At 33.3% G+C, this 18,063-nt stretch overlaps 1 protein-coding gene across 1 annotated transcript; it reads left to right on the plus strand.

The window, feature by feature from the left end:
* The first annotated feature begins 14,394 nt into the window (after positions 1-14,394).
* On the plus strand, positions 14,395-15,527 carry LOC145089763 (uncharacterized). The gene is made up of 2 exons (XM_079028160.1): positions 14,395-14,998; positions 15,064-15,527. Exons 1-2 carry the CDS (start codon positions 14,395-14,397, stop codon positions 15,525-15,527), a joined length of 1,068 nt encoding a protein of 355 aa, XP_078884286.1.
* The last annotated feature ends 2,536 nt before the right edge of the window (positions 15,528-18,063 follow it).

Raw genomic sequence — 18,063 nt, forward strand, 5'->3', positions numbered from 1 at the left:
TCATGTTCATTGTATTATACCATCCTTTCATGTTTTAGTGTGAAATATTTATAACTTCCTACTCTGATTGTATGTATGCGAATTTTCTTTAAAAAACTTAAAAAATGGTTTTGTAGGTAAACATTGTTCCATATGTACACTGACCTCCCTTGCCCGCCGCAAAGTGCGGAGCTTCTCCTAGTTATAATTATTTCATAGGAACAAAAATCATAACGAACGTTCCGATTGTAAAAAAACAAAAGACAATTGAAATACACAAGTTAGACGAAACCATGTACATTATTTGTGTAATCTATACAGAATAAGTCACAATAATCTATATGGAATAAGCCATAAATGCTAAGCTTAAACATTAAACTATAACATTGGAGAATCTAGACAAAAAATCATGATGTTTCCAAATTAAGTGTAGCCAATAAAAAAAATCAACACTTGTGGGATTTGGGTCGGATTAGGTCGTTTACCTTAATAAAAAAAACTATATAGTTTAGCCGGTTAAAACCAATCAGGTACCACCGTTTAAAATTTTTTAAAAACCGATTGAAATATAACTAAAAAAAACCCGTATGGTTTAATGAAACATTAGTGGATTATTACTCCATTGGTAAAACGGTGAACGGAGAATGCAAGTCTTTAACTATGTCTACATCAATTCTAAAGCGGCAAACAAATGTGAGAAATGCACGATTGGGATTTTTTATTTTTCACTTTTAGTTTATTTATTTATATTTTTGGATTGTAAAAGTTAAAGAATCAGTAAAAGTTGAGGCATGTGGACTTCTTTTCATTAGGGCAATTTATTTATCTATTGATATTTTGAGAGTGTCGATTAAGAGTGGTTAACTATTTGTTATCAATCTCATAATTTAAAATAATAAATTGTCCATAGTAACTTGCTTTTTTCTACTTTTAAAATGTTTTTTTAAGACATTAAAAAAACAAACTCAAGGTAGGTTCTCTACTTTTTATAAGATAGTTCCTAATTTTTTTGCTATATATATTCTAAATGAAATTGAAAATTTAGGTAGGTCCTATGACCTACCTTTAGCCTTAGTAGATACGCCCATGAGCCATAAGCCCTAAGTCACAAGCTTTGAACCATAAGTCTTTAGTCAAACGTTATAATCCAAAATATATAGGTTTTAAGAACTAAGCCCTAAGTTATAAGCCATAAACCATGTTCTTTAATCCATATGCCCTCAACCTTAAACCAAAATCCATCAACTTCAATCCATATGTTATATGACTTAAGAACTAAGCCATAAGTCATATTCCTTAAGAACTAAGTCCTAAGGCAAAATCCCTAAGTTATAAGTCATAATCCATAAGCAATAAGCCATATGCCATAAGCATTTACACCACGAACTTGCTACTTTTCATGTGGTATAATGTAATGATTCACTAGTACCTAACCTTGAAAGTTTATGGTTTATAGCTTAAGTCTTAATGCTTATGACTTTTGGTTTATGGATTAAGCATTAAGCAATATGCCTTAAGCCGTAAGACATAATCCATGAGAGGTAAGCCTTAAACCATGAGCAATAAGGCTTATGGATTATAGTTCAAGGCTAATGGCTTATGGTTCAAGGCTTATGGATTATGGCTTATGACTTATAGTTTAGTGCTTAACAATTATGACTTTTGGCTTATGGCTTATGGCTTATGGCTTATGACTTATGGCTTATGTAATAACTCAAATAAGTCGTAATCCCTAAGCCATAGGTCATAAACTTTAAGCCCTAATCCATCAACTATAAGCCATGAACCATAATTCTTAAGTCATAAGCCATTAACACATGTTCCCTAAGATACGTCATATGTCATGTGTCTTAAGCCCCGAGCCCTAATTTATATGTCATAATCGATAATCCTTAAGACCTTAACCATTAACCATTAGCCTTACACCTAAGACCAAAGCATAAACCATATGTCATAAGCCTTAAGCCTTAAACTATAATTCGCTCGCCATAAGTCTCTTATCCACACCTATAAACAAACACGTACACCCTGCCATATCTCATATCCCAATATCCAACCAGTCGTACCCAAACCCACCTTTACATATATGTATATCAACACATACTTGCACCCCTACATTATATTCTTATACCCACCCAAGCACCCCTACTTACACTTACACCCAACACCCACCCCTAAATGCTAAGTGCCACCACAACCATACACCCTGACATACAAACCTACACCAACACCTGCCCTACCCTACCCTATCCCAAATCCACATATATATTCACCCACCTCACCCCTACTCACACATATAATCATATCGCCACCAACACCCCTTATATCCACTTTGACCCACCCATACCTATACCTACATCACCGTACTCCCACCTATACCCTTATACACATCCACACACAGACTCACACATTTCATTAATGTTTTTTATTTATTAGTTGCAAATTATCATAAATATAGTTTTAAATTTATTAATTATATTCCAAAAATAGTATTTTTTTTTGTTATTTGTTTTATAATAACATATTTATATCACAATTGCTTGAGTATTCCCTCAACTATGCTATTTTTGTTTAATATCACAAAACATCTCCAGCTCAAAAGAGTTCTTGCTAATAGGTTCTTTTCTTCTTTTTGTTTTTTCTGGCACGAACGTCGTTTTTTCCGCTTCGTTTTTTTTCACTTACACATATATTCACACATTCACATACACATATATATACACACTTACACATTTACACACATATAAAAAATAATAAAAATACAAAAAAAATAATAATAAAGTTAATAATAATAATAATAATTAAAAATTTGACATTTATTTTTAATTCCATTGGATATTTCCAACATACCCCTCTCCCCCAAAACTTTGTCTATTGTTTGGATTTCAAAGTTCCCCCAAAAATTTGACCAATCTCTCACCACCCGCAAATCGATCTTAGATCCCGCTCACACCAAACCTCAATGGATGCTCCACATCTTCTATGTTGGATTTCTCAGTCACCTGTAACCTGCTTCGTCGTTCTATGCACAACCATCGGTCTAACGCCCCACCACCACTTAACCAAAGCTTCGCCTTGCTGGAAACCTTCACCGATCTACCTTACCTCTATTGTCACGATTGAGGAAGGCATCAACGGCACATTCAATCCAAAAAATAAGGGGAAAAATTAGATTTGAATACCTAAAATCAAAATCAATTAGACCCAAATCCATTTTATTTCCTTTGTAGTGTTTTTGTAGTTATAGTTGAAGCTTTATTGGTTTTTTGTTTCCAGATTTACAAATTGAAATCCATTGATCCAAACAAATTAATTACATCTCGTGGTTAACTGATACTCAGTGTAAGAACTTATATTTACCGTAACATCCCGATGATGAGGTATTTCTGATATTAACCCTAAGTATGAATATTATTTGTATTTTAGCCCTTATGTATGAGAAGTGTTGCAAAATGGCCCATATTGGCATTTTGTGAATATTGGGCGGAGCTCACGTACGCTGGGCGTACATAGCGTATGTTAGGCGTATGTGCCAAAATCTCAAACCCTAACTTTTAGGGTTTGGACCCTATTTAAACATCCTTAAGTCCCCAACCTACATTTTTTCATCAGCCTCCAACCCACTTTCGTCCCCAAGCAAAACCTAATCCATTTTAGAGTATTCTCGAGCTTTTTGTGTGTGCTTCGGTAACCTTGAAGGAGAGAGGAAGAAGAGAAGATCATCTTGGAGGAATGGGACTCTTTGGATCCAGAATAACAACATTATTTGGTATTATTTGGAGGTAAAACGCTCTGAACTTGATTAAGAGTTTCTTAGATCTTGTTTAGTTATGAAGTGGTGTTCTTTTGGTCCCATAAGCTTGGTATTATGAGTATGGGTTACTCTAATCCATATAAGTTGTCCTTTCAGATGTGTTGAAGCATCTAGAAGCATAAAAATGTAATCTTGATTGTTAGATTCCTTCCATGCATGAGTTACAAGGTCTTAATGGGTTAAGTAGTTTGGGTTTTTGTGTTTGGGCGCTTATTGGCCATACGAGACCATAAATTTGGCAACTTTATGGTTAAGGATGTTAGTTTAGGTCTATATCTTGAATTTGGACAAAAGAGCTTAAGGAATAAGCTTATAATGGAAGGTTTGAGTGAAGACAATGTATATTGGGCGCAACCCAGGTACGTTGGGTGTACTATGTCAACCAACCTGTTTTGGTCAAGCCTCGCATACGCCTTGCGTACCAGCTGAGCACGTTGGGCGTACTCAGCTGTGTTGATTATGTTTGACTTTTTGACTTTGACCAGAATTTGACCAAGTTTGACCTAAGGGTATTTTGGCTACTTGAGTTGTATTTAAGATTAGTCACTATTTGATTAATAGGTGACGGGTATTGATGATATTCGGAGCAGAGACCTATTCAACTATTTGTTTGGACTGAGAGGTGAGTTCACTGGTTATGCGATTAGACTGGTACCAAGGCCGAAGGCACCAAGGCTGGACAATTGGATTAGATATCCTGTTTTGTTGCATATTGTTATGCTGAGATATGTGTTCACTGGTTATGCGATTAGACCGGTAGATCTGTAGGACACTTGTGTTTGTTGATTATTGTTTGTTATTGTATATGTTGACATGTTATGGTTTGATGGGTTAAGATGGACCAGTTGGTGTTGAAGGCTAAGACACCCAGGGCAATGAAAATAGATTGAAGGCCTGCAAGGCGGTCTAGTCAGGCTGAAGGCCCGGAGAGCGGTCCAGATAGTCTGTAGGCCTGCAAGGTGGTCTAGTCATGCTTAAGGCTCATGTGTGTTGTGTGGTGGTACCTTGGCGAACTCACTAGGCATTGGTTTATGATTTCAGTTTATTCTTTCAGGTACTTCAGATGATCGTGGGAAAGCGAAGGCGTGATCATGCACATCTTCTTGTTTTTTGTGATATTGGATCTTGGGATACTCTGATTTTGATTATACTTTTGGAACAATGATTTTGTACACACTTTATGGTTAATGGGTTGTTTTTGAAAAGTTAAAATTTATCCTGATTTTTGAGATGTTACATTTACCATATAAATGACACTTTTTGGTGATCAATCTACACTGATGACAAAGCTTCTCGTCAGTGTCTTTATCCAAAATTGATGTACACTTTGAATTTTAGTCATAGGCTAGTACAATAATGCTTGTTGTTTCATAAATTAAGAATGACACAAATTCCCTATTAGGTGCTAATATATATATAAGTCTTTCTGAATGCTCCTATTTTTCTTGTTTGCTTCTACTAATACTGGATCTGGTGGTTTCTTCAAGCTTGACTCACTATTCTTGCATATGATTTAATTTTAGAGTATAATTCATACATAAACACTCTACACAGCTTGGTTGGTGCTGTTGGATTTGGCTTTTTCATTGTATTCGTAGTATTGGAAATAATCATTGCTACTGTTTATTCAAATATGATTGACTTTGGAGAATTCTTTGAAGTTAACTATTTGAAAAAAAATACCAAGTTTCAAATTTTCATTAACGATCTATTGGTGTCGAATTATTTGTTGGTTATGTCTATTTCACTGCAATGCTAATTGTTGGTGTTGTACAAGTGTAATAGCAGTGTACTTTCACTTACATATCCAATATTAGTTTCAATTTCCCTTGTTAATATTATATTTTTCTCCCCCCCTCTCTCCCAAATCTACCCCAACAAATTAGTTATTGAGTCTTTATCAGTTCCTCCATGTTCCTTTGTCCTCTCTGTAGTGTAAATCCCTAATCACTTATCATGTTTAAGGTAGTGTTTGGTACGTAGGACTGGACAAAACAGAACATAAAAAAATTCTTTTTGGAAGCGTTTGGCATGATTGGAACTGGAAACTCACCTAGATGGGTGGAACTCCTTGGGACATATTACTTTTTACAACGATACCCTCTTCCTGTAAACTCACGTACTTGTTTATCTTTTATAAGACCTCGCCTCTTCCTATTCATCATGTTCGAGGACTTCTCCTTTCTCTTTATTCATCATCACCATTGTCTCCCTTCTCTTTTCATCATCATTAGGGATTCATCATCACCATTGTCTCCATAAAAAGTGATTTCAGCTGATTATGAAGGCCCAGGCGAGACAAATTTTGAACTGTAGAAAAAAATAATTCACAGGTTTGATATTAGACATCATTTTTCCATTTCTAATTAATCAAGCTTGTGTATTTTTTCCATTGGTGCTCAACAATAGAGGTATGATAATCTTTTGGATAGAAATAGTGCACCATTTATGGATGGAGTAAATAATGGTGGCGGTTGATGAGTTATAGGGGCACATCTTGAAGACATGAAAGAATTTTCTATTTTTTATTATATAAAGTATTTGTATTTATCAATTTTTTTATCCATATAGTTTTTGGGTGAAACTTTAAATATTGAATGGAATTTCTCAAAAGTAATTACTATATAGTAAAAAGTAATAGTAACAATATATAGTAAAAAAAACCTAGTAAACAATTAAGGACAATTCAGTAATTTAAATATTTTATTGTGTGTTGTTCTAGTATCACCAAACGTTATAATAATTATTTGTCCAGTTCTATCCTATCCAGTTCAATCCAACTTCGTTCAATATTGTCCAGTCTCATATACCAAACGCTACCTGAAAAGAGATAACAATGTACTTATAGTTTTAAGCATAAATAGCAATGTACTTATCATTTATAACAAAGGTAGAAAGATATCTTATCATTTATAACATACTTATCATTTTTTTATAGAAATATCCACATACTAATCATTTTAATAGAAATACCAATGTACTTATCAATAGGAAAAAAGTACTTATTGTCACATGTTTTTTTATTATTATTATAAGACATTATTCACTTTTAGACACACTATAAAGTACAACATGATGGTAAAATACTTATATGCATAAGTTTTAATTTCTTTTATAATGAAAATTCTTCATTTTTAACACATAAAAATTAAACCGTGACCATGAAATACTAATAGTCATACATTTCATCTTTTTTTCACAACGATTGTTTACTTTAATTGCACATAAAAATTTAAACCATCACCATAAACAACTTGTAGTTCAAGTTTTTTTTTTATTAAACCATAAGCATATAATACTTATAATCATTGTTTTTTCCTTAAAATGTGGCCATAGAATACTAAAGGTCACATGTTTTATTATCATTATTATTAATATTTTTTTACTTATACTCTCACTTATGAAATGAATAAATTTCCACAAAATAATAACAAACATATCATTTTTCTTTTATCATGACTATTGCTTACTTTTAAACACACATAAAAATTAAATCATGACCATGTGTTCTTAAAAGTGGCAACAAAATACTCAGAGTTACATGTTTTATATGTAATCATATTTTTTTGCTTTTATACACTTAATAATTTAATTAGTGACCATTAAATTCTTACAAACAATTATTTTTTTTCTTTTATGATGACTATGTTTTACTTTTAGACATACATCAAATTGTATAAAGTAACAACAAATTACTTATAATCACACATATTTTCTTTTTCATGAACATGATTTACCTTTTAGTCAAACATAACAAGTTTAACTACGATTATAACATACTTATACTTATACATTTTCTCTTTTATCATGACAAATATTCATTTTTAGACACACATAATAAATGAAACATGACCATAAAATACTTATAGTAACTTGTTTCGTTGCTCTTAATCAGTGTGTAATAAATGCTATCATATGGACACCAAAAAAATTATTGTGGCCATATATTACATTTTAGCTACATTACATTCACATGTCAATATATGCTCCAATATATACGCACATAAATATTTGCTTCATGTGAACATATATTAATCTATCATTTTTATAAAACCCATCACAATTTTTTCCATATATCTAACAAACCTATGGCATATTGTGACATTTGACCACATTGTTCGAGTGTGCCTAAATATTGTCACAATTTTTATGTTTATGCGTGTCTAGAGGTTTCAATTATATTACCAATGGTCATGAAATTCAACTTAAAATGTCGCTAAAACAATGACAAGATTTTAGGAAGAACCTTTAGACGCAATTTTAGAAAAAAGTGTGGCTGGACGGTTTTGGAAAAGTGTAACCAAATGTCATTTTTATACTAATGTAATCACATGTGACTACATATGTTATAATCATATGTGATTATATTCACATATCAATATAATATCTTTTTACAAGTTACAATTGATTAATAAATTTTTTTTAATTATATTTAGGTGTGGAGGGGAAGAATCTAGAAGGTAAGAATGTTGATAAAGAAAAAAGAAAAAATATATTTGTACAATGTTTTGGAGGAGGTAAATATTAGTATATATTTCAAAATTATGTATGATTATTAAAAATATATTTATACAATCATATATGATATTAACATTATATTACTTATATACATAATTGATGGTAAAAAATGTTGGAGAAGAAGAAGGTACTGAATATTATTACCTGACGAAAATATTGTATTAATTATCAGATAGTAATATTCAGTTGTAAAAGGGAAAAATATGTTACAATCAGGTGTTATAAATCATTAAATAACAATATTCAGTTGTGAAGGGGAAGAATATGTTATAAATTAATGAATACATTCGTAATTTATGTATTAAAAATTTCAAATTATGTTGTTGTACAATTTAAAAGTCTTTTTGATATAATTTGATAATCACATATGATTAAATTATATGATAAATATTGTCTACAAAAGTTGATATGTTTTTGTATAATCACATATAATTATTTAAAAATGTATCAATATTTATATTTTATCAAATTTGATTAAATGAATATAAAAACAAATGATCAAATGATTATGATATCCTATGATTATAAAAATAAACAGCCCTTAACCTGTTTTTAATAATATGTGTATAGTTATATGTAATCAATCATGTATGATTATATATAATTACATATATTATAATCACAATGATTATATTTTGTTATAAATCATTTGTGATTTTATTCACATATGATTATACATGATTACATATGTTATAATCACATATGATTATATTTGTTACAAATCACATGTGATTATAATCACATATGATTGTGACAACCTTTGTTATAATCACATGTGATTATCACATATGATTATAACATATGTGATCATATATAGCTTACATAAATCACATATAACTATACACATAAACAACCATAGGTTTTGAAGCATATATGATATGACGAATGTATAGTTTTTAAAACCATAGATGATGAATACTATTTTTTTTTCATTTGTGTGATTTTTGTAGAAAATATAAATACAAAAATTGTTGACAAAACAATTCAAAATGTTGTCACAAGTATTCTTGTTAACACAAAACAAATCCAAGACTCACAAATGCTAAATGACGATGAGGTCACTTTTATTTACGAAAAGGCGATGATAGAATACAAAGAAAATAAAGAGAGAAGTTTCATACCATCATATGATCTTAAGATAAGCAAGCTGACACCCCCAAAGGTAATATTTCTTGTTTTTTTTGTTTTGTACACTATCATACGTTTATAACTATAATCACATATGATTTCAATATTTCTTAAACTTTAAATCACATGTGATTACAAGTAATTATCTATATTTTAAATTAAATTTAATTTTATTTATAATCACATATCATTATAGTATTTCTAACAATTATAATCACATATAAATCATAGAAAAATACTCAATAACAAAAACTCAAAGGTAAGGAAGTTGTAGTGGAAGAAATTCAACCTTAAAAACCAACCAAAATTAAAATTGTTGCTTAAAAAAACCGTCCCTGAAGTTCCAAAGAACGAAAATATCATGGAGGAACCTCGCAAAAAGAGAAAAACAAATCCTATAGAAAAAGGAGGTCTCCATATAAAGAACGAGCCATTTCTTTGAAGACAAAGTTAACATCTGATGAAGAAATTCTCGGTGAATGGCTCTTCAAATTTATAAGGAAGCGAATAGTAAGCTATGCATATGTTATTAACACTTATGAAAAATCACATTAATTAATCACATGTTCAGAATTGATAAATCACATGTGATTATCAAACATAATCACATATGATTAAAATCTTGTTAAGTATACTTTTTCAACAGTGATCAATCACATGTGATTATAATTATGAATATAATAATCACATTAAAACATACTTGTTAAAAATGGATCAATCACATGTGATTACTAAACATAATCACATATGATTAGACTTTTTGTTAAATATAACTTTTCAACATTAATCAATCACATGTGATTTAAGTTATGAATATTATAATCACATTAAACATACTTGTTAAACATTGATTAATCACATGTGATTACCAAACATAATCACATATTATTGAAAGTTTTTTTAAGTATAATTTTTCAACATGGATCCATCAAATGTGATTACACTTATGAATATAACAATATGAACTAACAAAATAATTTTTTATATTACAACGCTCAAGTGTTGTTTACAGAAAACAAACAAGTAGTATTGTAACGTCCCAAAAATATGACCCGAAAATTTCATTTTTAATTTAATAAAATCATTATTCGAAAACATCATCAATACAAATCAAAGTAAAATAAGTGTATCAAACATCATCTCAAATTAGATTAAATCACAAAGGCGAAACTATGTGGTGTGTGCGATGTAATCATCTCGAGCTCTTCCCCTTGGAACCAGAAGTACCTAAAACATAAAGTGAAAACCATAAGTACAAAGCTTAGTGAGTTCCCCAAACTACCACATACCAAGCATATACATATCACATAATGGGCCCTTCTCAATGAGTAAACGGGCCCCACCCCAATTCACATAACGGGCCCCACCCTTACTCCCATAATGGGCCCTGTCCAGATGAGTAAAACATGCCCCACTATTGGAACCTGAAAGTGAACCTCTAGCAATCACTACCCCTTGTATGTTCCAAAGTCAGTATTAGTTCCGAAGTGGTATGGCATCCGAAATCAGTTTATGGTCCAAAGTGTTGATGGTGTCTGGAGTGGAAGACTATGTCCGAAGTGAAGAAGCTGTTCAAAGTTTATCTTTTCGTCTTGCATTTATTATTTTTGTCTTTTACTTGATGTAACATTTCATAAGACTTAGTTTATTTTGTCAAAATGGATAATCAGAAGTGTCAGAAGTAAACACTTTATCCGGTCCTATGTAAGTAACTTGGTTTATCCGATGTAACTCCTTCTCCTATATAAGGAGCTTTTAATGACAAGAATAGTAGACAGATTTTTCCTCTAAAGATAGATATTTTCACATTTACTTCACTTGCATCTTTCTCTCAAATCAAACTCTTTCAAACATTCTACATGTTCATCTATTTTCTTTACTTTGATTATTCTCGAAGTCTCATATTTAATACTTGGAGTACTTTGTTGATCTTCATCTTCAAGTATTGACTGGTCTTGCCAGACTTGACTGGAACTTATAATCAGAAGCAGACAATGATATTAAGCATTAACTCAAGGTTTGAGTTTTCAAACCTTGTCCATGCGCAATCATTTCCTCATTCTCACAATTGGTATCATAGCTTGAGTGGTTGTCCTTTGAATCCATAAGAACATATTATAGTTGATTCGAGATTACCTTGGTATTTCGATCATTTCTGTGTTCAGGATAAAATTTCTTCTACATACCACTTTTGCTCAAGATATCTCAACTTCAATGGCTGCTTCTAATTCTCAACAAATGTACTCAATGCAACTAGCAAATAGCGTGGGTTGCCCTACACGTGCCCCACTGCTAGTTGTTGAAGAGTATGATCACTGGAAAGTCAGAATGGAAAATTTTTTACTTGGAAAAGTAAAAGGTGAATCTATCTGGAGATCCGTTAAAGAAGGTCCTCATGTTCCAGTTCGAACCATCGTTAGAGATGCTACTGCAACTCTCATGGGACATGATGAACAACGTCAAGAGCAGCTCACTGCTGATGATCTTGAAAATTTGCATGCAGATCAAGTTGCTTTATTAAAAACCTCTTCAAACCTCTTCGTGCTGCACGGCGCAGCACACGCGCAACACTTTCTTTCCTGCAGCTGTTTATTTTTTCGCAGCCTTCGAAATTAAAAACCTCTTCTCGTCCTCTGCTTGGGACAACACTTGAAAATTGCTTCTAACCTCTTCAAAACTAAACCCTAAAAAAAGCGGCCATCTCCTTTCTTCCAGCAAATTGATCGTGAGGAGCTCTCTAACCTCAACTCGACATCGCGTCTTCTCAGCCCAGTTATCACCGGTGCAACCAACACCCACCGGCGCAACCCCCACCGGCCTCTCCTCTTCCGTCGGTCGTCCTTCCAGGTTAGTTTTCTTGTTTTTTTTCGTTTTTGGCTGCTGAAGGCAGCGATTGTCTTGAACCTTTCTAGTTTGTGTCTTGAACCTGAATCGATTACCTTTAAAGCTTGTCAATAGAATCTCTATCACAACATGGGATCTCAAACAATCAAACTTGAACCAGATTTAAAATAATCAATGAACGATTTTTGTTGTGCAACTTCATTGGTGTTTTACTTCATTGTTCATGCTTCATACTAATTGTTTGATTTTTGTTGTTGAATCTTTGATTTTGCTTGTTGGTGCTAATCTTATCAAATAGTTCATGCCTTATATCAAAATAGTTGTTCTTGAATCTTTGTTCTTGCCCCAATTTCTTCAATTTGTGCTTAAAATGTCATATGTTGTTGCTTAATTGTATTGAAATATTGCTGAATTGTCACTAATTATTGCTGAAATGTCACAAATTGTTGCTGAATTGTCACAAATTGTTGCTGAAATGTCACAAATTGTTGCTGAAACGTCATGAAATATTGTTCAAATGTCATAAAATGTTGCTGAAGTGCATAATTGTTGCTGAAATATGAATAATCTTTGTTGAAATTGATTATGTTCATCATTACAAGTTATAATTATGCTGAAAGTTATTGGTATAAGGTCATGTGTGCTAAAGTATGTATTCCATATGGTTTTTTTTATTAGCAATGGCAGATAAACATACATGGACCAATGAGCAAACAAAATTCTTACTGAACACTTGCATTGAAGAAGTACAAAATGTGGGTAGAAAAGGTTTGAGTTTGCACAAACATTCATGGAACAAGTTAGGAACAACCATTAAGGAAAAGTTTGGTGTGGATTTGAGTCAAAGACAATTGAAAAGTGCCTATGACAACCTTAAAGCCAAATACACGGGATGGTTATACTTGAAAAACAAAACTGGCAACCTTTACAATCCTCAAACAAACACTTTTAACCTAACAAATGAGGAGTGGGAGGACTTTAAAAAGGTATATATATATATATATATATATATATATATACACATACACACACACACACATATTAATATGTATTTTGTTTATATAGTTGTCATTTATTCTTATACTACTTTTGTTACATTGATTGGGTTTAGGGACATCCGAAAGCCGCTTCTTTGAAAACTGTCCCATTGTTGTTTCCAGAGCTTTGTGCAGAACTCTTTGATGGAAATAGTGCCTCTGGCAATCTCAGCTATGCCATATCCCAAACACCATCGAGACATGGATCATCTTCTTTCCATGTCACACCACTACAACTTATGGACACCCTTTCTGTTAACATAGATGAGGATGATATCTTTTCCAATCATACCACTCAGCCACCACCTTCTGCTGCTTCACCTTCTGGTAACCCCAATAAAAGAGCTAAACCCTCAACTCCTATACCTCGAGCTAGTGCCTCACCTGAGCCACCTTCTAATGCCTCCCATAAAGCTTCTATTATTGCTGATGATTTAGCATTGGAGATGCAGAAAGCTCTACGACATTTGACTCAAGGGCCAACAATTCCCCAATGTTTAGAGAAGCTAGAGTTACTCGAGTTAGGCACGGTTGACCCTCTACGATTTGTTTCTTATCATATTTTTGGAGGGACCATGAATATGAAAGAGATGTGGATAAATTTTCCTAATGATCCACAAATATTAAGAGGGTGGATCGAGATGAAAGCTACAAGTTTAGGAGTATTGAAGGATGAAAAGATTGTCCATTAAGTTTACATATTTGAATTGTTTAGGTTTTAATTGCATGTGTTAGAACTATGTGGTTATGCTTTTTGGTTATTTGGTACTTGGATGTTATTTGTAGTATGTGGTTATTTGGTACTTGAATGTTATTTGGTACTTGAGTTTTATATTTTTTTTATTTGTAGTATGTGGTCATTTGGTACTTGAATGTTATTTGGTACTTGAGTTTTATATTTTTTTATTTGTAGTATGTGGTTATTTGGTACTTGAATGTTATTTGGTACTTGTGTTGATTAATAGGTTCCTAATGGATCACGACAAAAAGATACTACTCATAATTCTAATGTACTTGTACGTCCGCTACTTTTGGAAAAGGGGTGTAAAACGAGTGCGGGACAATGATTCGGAAATGACGGGACATGAATTTACATTAGAGTTACTTCACTGTAATCCTCTACAATGTGTTGAAGTGCTACACATGTCCCGTGAATCATTTGTCCGACTATGTGCTCATTTTAGAGTAAACTACGCGTTAAATGATAGCAAACATGTGTCGGTTGAGGAGAAGATGGCTGTGTTTTGGATGATGATCGGTCATAACCAACGTTATGTGATTATCAAGCGGAGATTTCAACACTCAAAGCAAACAGTTCATAAGTTTTTTCATGAAGTGTTGGACAAAATGCTACTTTTAGCACATGACATTATAGTGCCAACTTCTTTTAATCCGAATCCAAACATTCTAGGACATAATAGGAGGCTACGACGGGTGTTCAAGGGAGCAGTTGGTGCACTTGATGGCACCTTGATACATGCTGTTGTCCCTGCAAACAAACGGGATTTATATAGAAGTAGGGGAAAAGGCGATTGTTACCAAAACGTATTGGCAATATGTGACTTCAACATGATGTTTACGTTTGTTGTGGCCGGTTGGGAAGGGATAGCACACGATTCTAGAATTTTATCAGAAGCATTAGCAAATCCACTTGCACCATTCCCGCTTCCACCACCAGGTAAATTTATGGTTATTGAAATAGTTTTATCTTAGCTTGAAAAAATAAATGACTTTTTTTTACAGATAAATATTATCTTTGTGATGCCGCTTATGCAAACATTCGAGGTTTTATGGCACCGTACCGTAATGTGAGGTATTGGCTTGGAGATTTCCGTCGAAGACGTGCATTAACGAATAAAGAAAAATTTAACCATGCACACGCAAAACTTCAGAATGTCATTGAGCGTGCTTTTGGTGTCTTGAAAGCACGATTCCCTATATTGAAGAGGATGGCACCATTCTCATTGGTTACACAACGAAACATTACCCTAGCATGCTTTGCGCTTCATAATTTCATAAGAAGAGAGGGACTACATGATGAGCTTTTTGCACGATATGACAAACCAAATGTCTCGGTTCAGAAGAACAATGCAGTCGTTGATAATGATGAAGATGAGATTCCAACACATGGTACTGCAGCGGATCGTGAATATATGACTCAGTTAAGAGATGAAATTGCCGAACAATTGATGCAAAATATGGAATGAAAATTATTAAATTTTGGTTGTATGAATTTTATTTAAAAATGTTATTGTAAGACTAATTTGGTTGTTTGAATTTTATTTCAATGTTTTAAGATTAAAATTATTAAATTTTTGGTATTCAAAAACTATTATCGGTTTATTAAATTATTTTATTATAATTTTTTTAATATCTGCAGCCGTCTGCAGCCGTTAAAAAAACAAACATGCTTCTCATTACAATCTGCAGCACTTTGGTCCACCTCTTCTGCTGCAGAGGGCTGCAGAGGTGGTCCACAGACTTTAGACAGTTTCACTTCGGAAAAACAAACAACACCTAAGTAAATTGGTTTATCCGATGTAACTCCTTCTCCTATATAAGGAGCTTTTAATGACAAAAATAGTAGACAGATTGTTCCTCTAAAGATAGATATTTTCACATTTACTTCACTTGCATCTTTCTCTCAAATCAAACTCTTTTAAACATTCTACATGTTCATCTATTGTCTTTACTTTGATTATTCTCAAAGTCTCATATTTAATACCTGGAGTACTTTGTTGATCTTCATATTCAAGTCTTGACTGGTCTTGCCAGACTTGTCTGAAACTTATAATCAGAAGCAGACAATGATATTAAGCATTAACTCAAGGTTTGAGTTTTCAAACCTTGTCCATGCGTAATCAGTTCCTCATTCTCACAATTGGTATCATAGCTTGAGTGGTTGTCCTTTGAATCCATAAGAACATATTATATTTGATTCGTGATTACCTTGGTATTTCGATCATTTCTGTGTTCAGGATAAAATTTCTTCTACATACCACTTTTGCTCAAGATATCTGAACTTCAATGGCTGCTTCTAGTTCTCAACAAATGTACTCAATGCAAATAGCAAATAGCGTGGGTTGCCCTACACGTGCCCCACTGCTAGTTGTTGTAGAGTATGATCACTGGAAAGTCAGAATGGAAATTTTTTTACTTGGAAAAGTAAAAGGTGAATCTATTTAGAGATCCGTTAAAGAAGGTCCTCATGTTCCAGTTCGAACCATCGTTAGAGATGCTACTACAACTCTCATGGGACATGATGAACAACGTCAAGAGCAGCTCACTGCTGATGATCTTGAAAATTTGCATGCAGATCAAGTTGCTTTTTCCGAAATGGTGTTTGGTGTTCCGCCTTCTCTCTTTGAGCACATTGAACTGTGTAAATCGGAAAAAAAGATTTGGGACACACTTCAAGATTTGTTCGAAGGGTCAGAGAACATGAAGGATAAGCGTCTAACCTCGGTTGTCAATGAGTTTGACACTTTCACTACAACACCTGGTGAATCTGTTGTCTCAGCCTCAAACATATACCGAATCGTTGTCAACAACATGACAACTCATGGGATAGTCCAAACTCCACTTGAGTACAACCTCAAGTTCATCAACAACCTCGGAAAGGGGTGGGAAAATGTGAAATCATGTCTTCAGAATAATGGATCTCTGAAAAAGCCGAAGCTCTACTAATTTTTCGATGAGCTTTAAGGTCATGAATCAAATGTTGCACAAACCGTACGTGAACACACTGGAGGCCATCTAGCTCTAGTAAGTTCCTATGACCCACAAACTCCCAACCTTGCTGTTTTAGACCCTCTATCTACTATTGTTCCTTATATTCCTCCTGTTCAACCCTCACCTCCAACCATACCTGCTCCCACCACTAACAACTATCAATCAATGGGTGACCTTAAATCTGAAGAAATGGACTACGAACTCCATTTCCAATAGGAGTCTGCCTTACTTTCCATGAAATACAACCGTCCTTTCAACAAGCCATATAACAATTGTTTCCAAGCTTCTCACCAAAACAACCATTTCCAGGAACCTTACCAAAACAATCCTCAACCTTTCAACAAACCTTTAGAAAACCCACTATCCTACAATCCTAACCTTCCAACACCAAATCACACCTCGGAATCATCACAAATTCCGAAATTGGAATAACCCAAGATTGTATGTCACAAATGTGGCCATGCAAATAACTTTGCCAAAGATTGCTTAGCCGAAGTCCCACAGAAACCCAAGATCAAGGACCCTGCTTACTATGCACGTCAAACTCAAGAATGGAAAAAAGTGAAAAGGCTTTTGTTACCATTGTATCAAGGGATGTAGAAGGGTATTGGTCATTTGGTCATCTAGAGATGATGATGACGTAACCACTGGGAGGAACATGTGTCTAATGGATCGACAAGAAATAGAATTTGATGAAGGCTACTGGTCGTTTGGGTCATAATGTGACGATGAAGATGCTGAGCCAAACTACTGCTACATGGCAACCATATCTAACCCAGATCCAATCAGATATGAACATCATTTATAAAGCCTATGAGTCAGTCATATAAGCCAGTGAGAAAAAGGAAAGTGAATTAAGTTGTCTTAGATTACGTTTTGAGGATAAGAAGTTGAAAATAGAGTCTTTAGAACGAGTGCTTGTAATGTCACAAGATGAATGTATCATTCTTAAAGACAAATGTGAAATCAATTATTCTGAAAGAAATGTTTTAAAATCTAACAACAAACATC

Source organism: Lactuca serriola, chromosome 2, assembly GCF_051521515.1.
Source record: "Lactuca serriola cultivar US96UC23 chromosome 2, Lser_US96UC23_V15, whole genome shotgun sequence".
NCBI lineage: Eukaryota > Viridiplantae > Streptophyta > Magnoliopsida > Asterales > Asteraceae > Lactuca > Lactuca serriola.

What these genes read in the sequence shown, in the direction of transcription:
- LOC145089763 (XM_079028160.1), top strand. Translation starts at nt 14,395, where the DNA reads ATGACGGGACATGAATTTACATTAGAGTTACTTCACTGTAATCCTCTA. An exon ending in ATTCCCGCTTCCACCACCAG is followed by an intron (nt 14,999 to 15,063) that starts GTAAATTTATGG and finishes TTTTTTTTACAG; the next exon opens with ATAAATATTATCTTTGTGAT.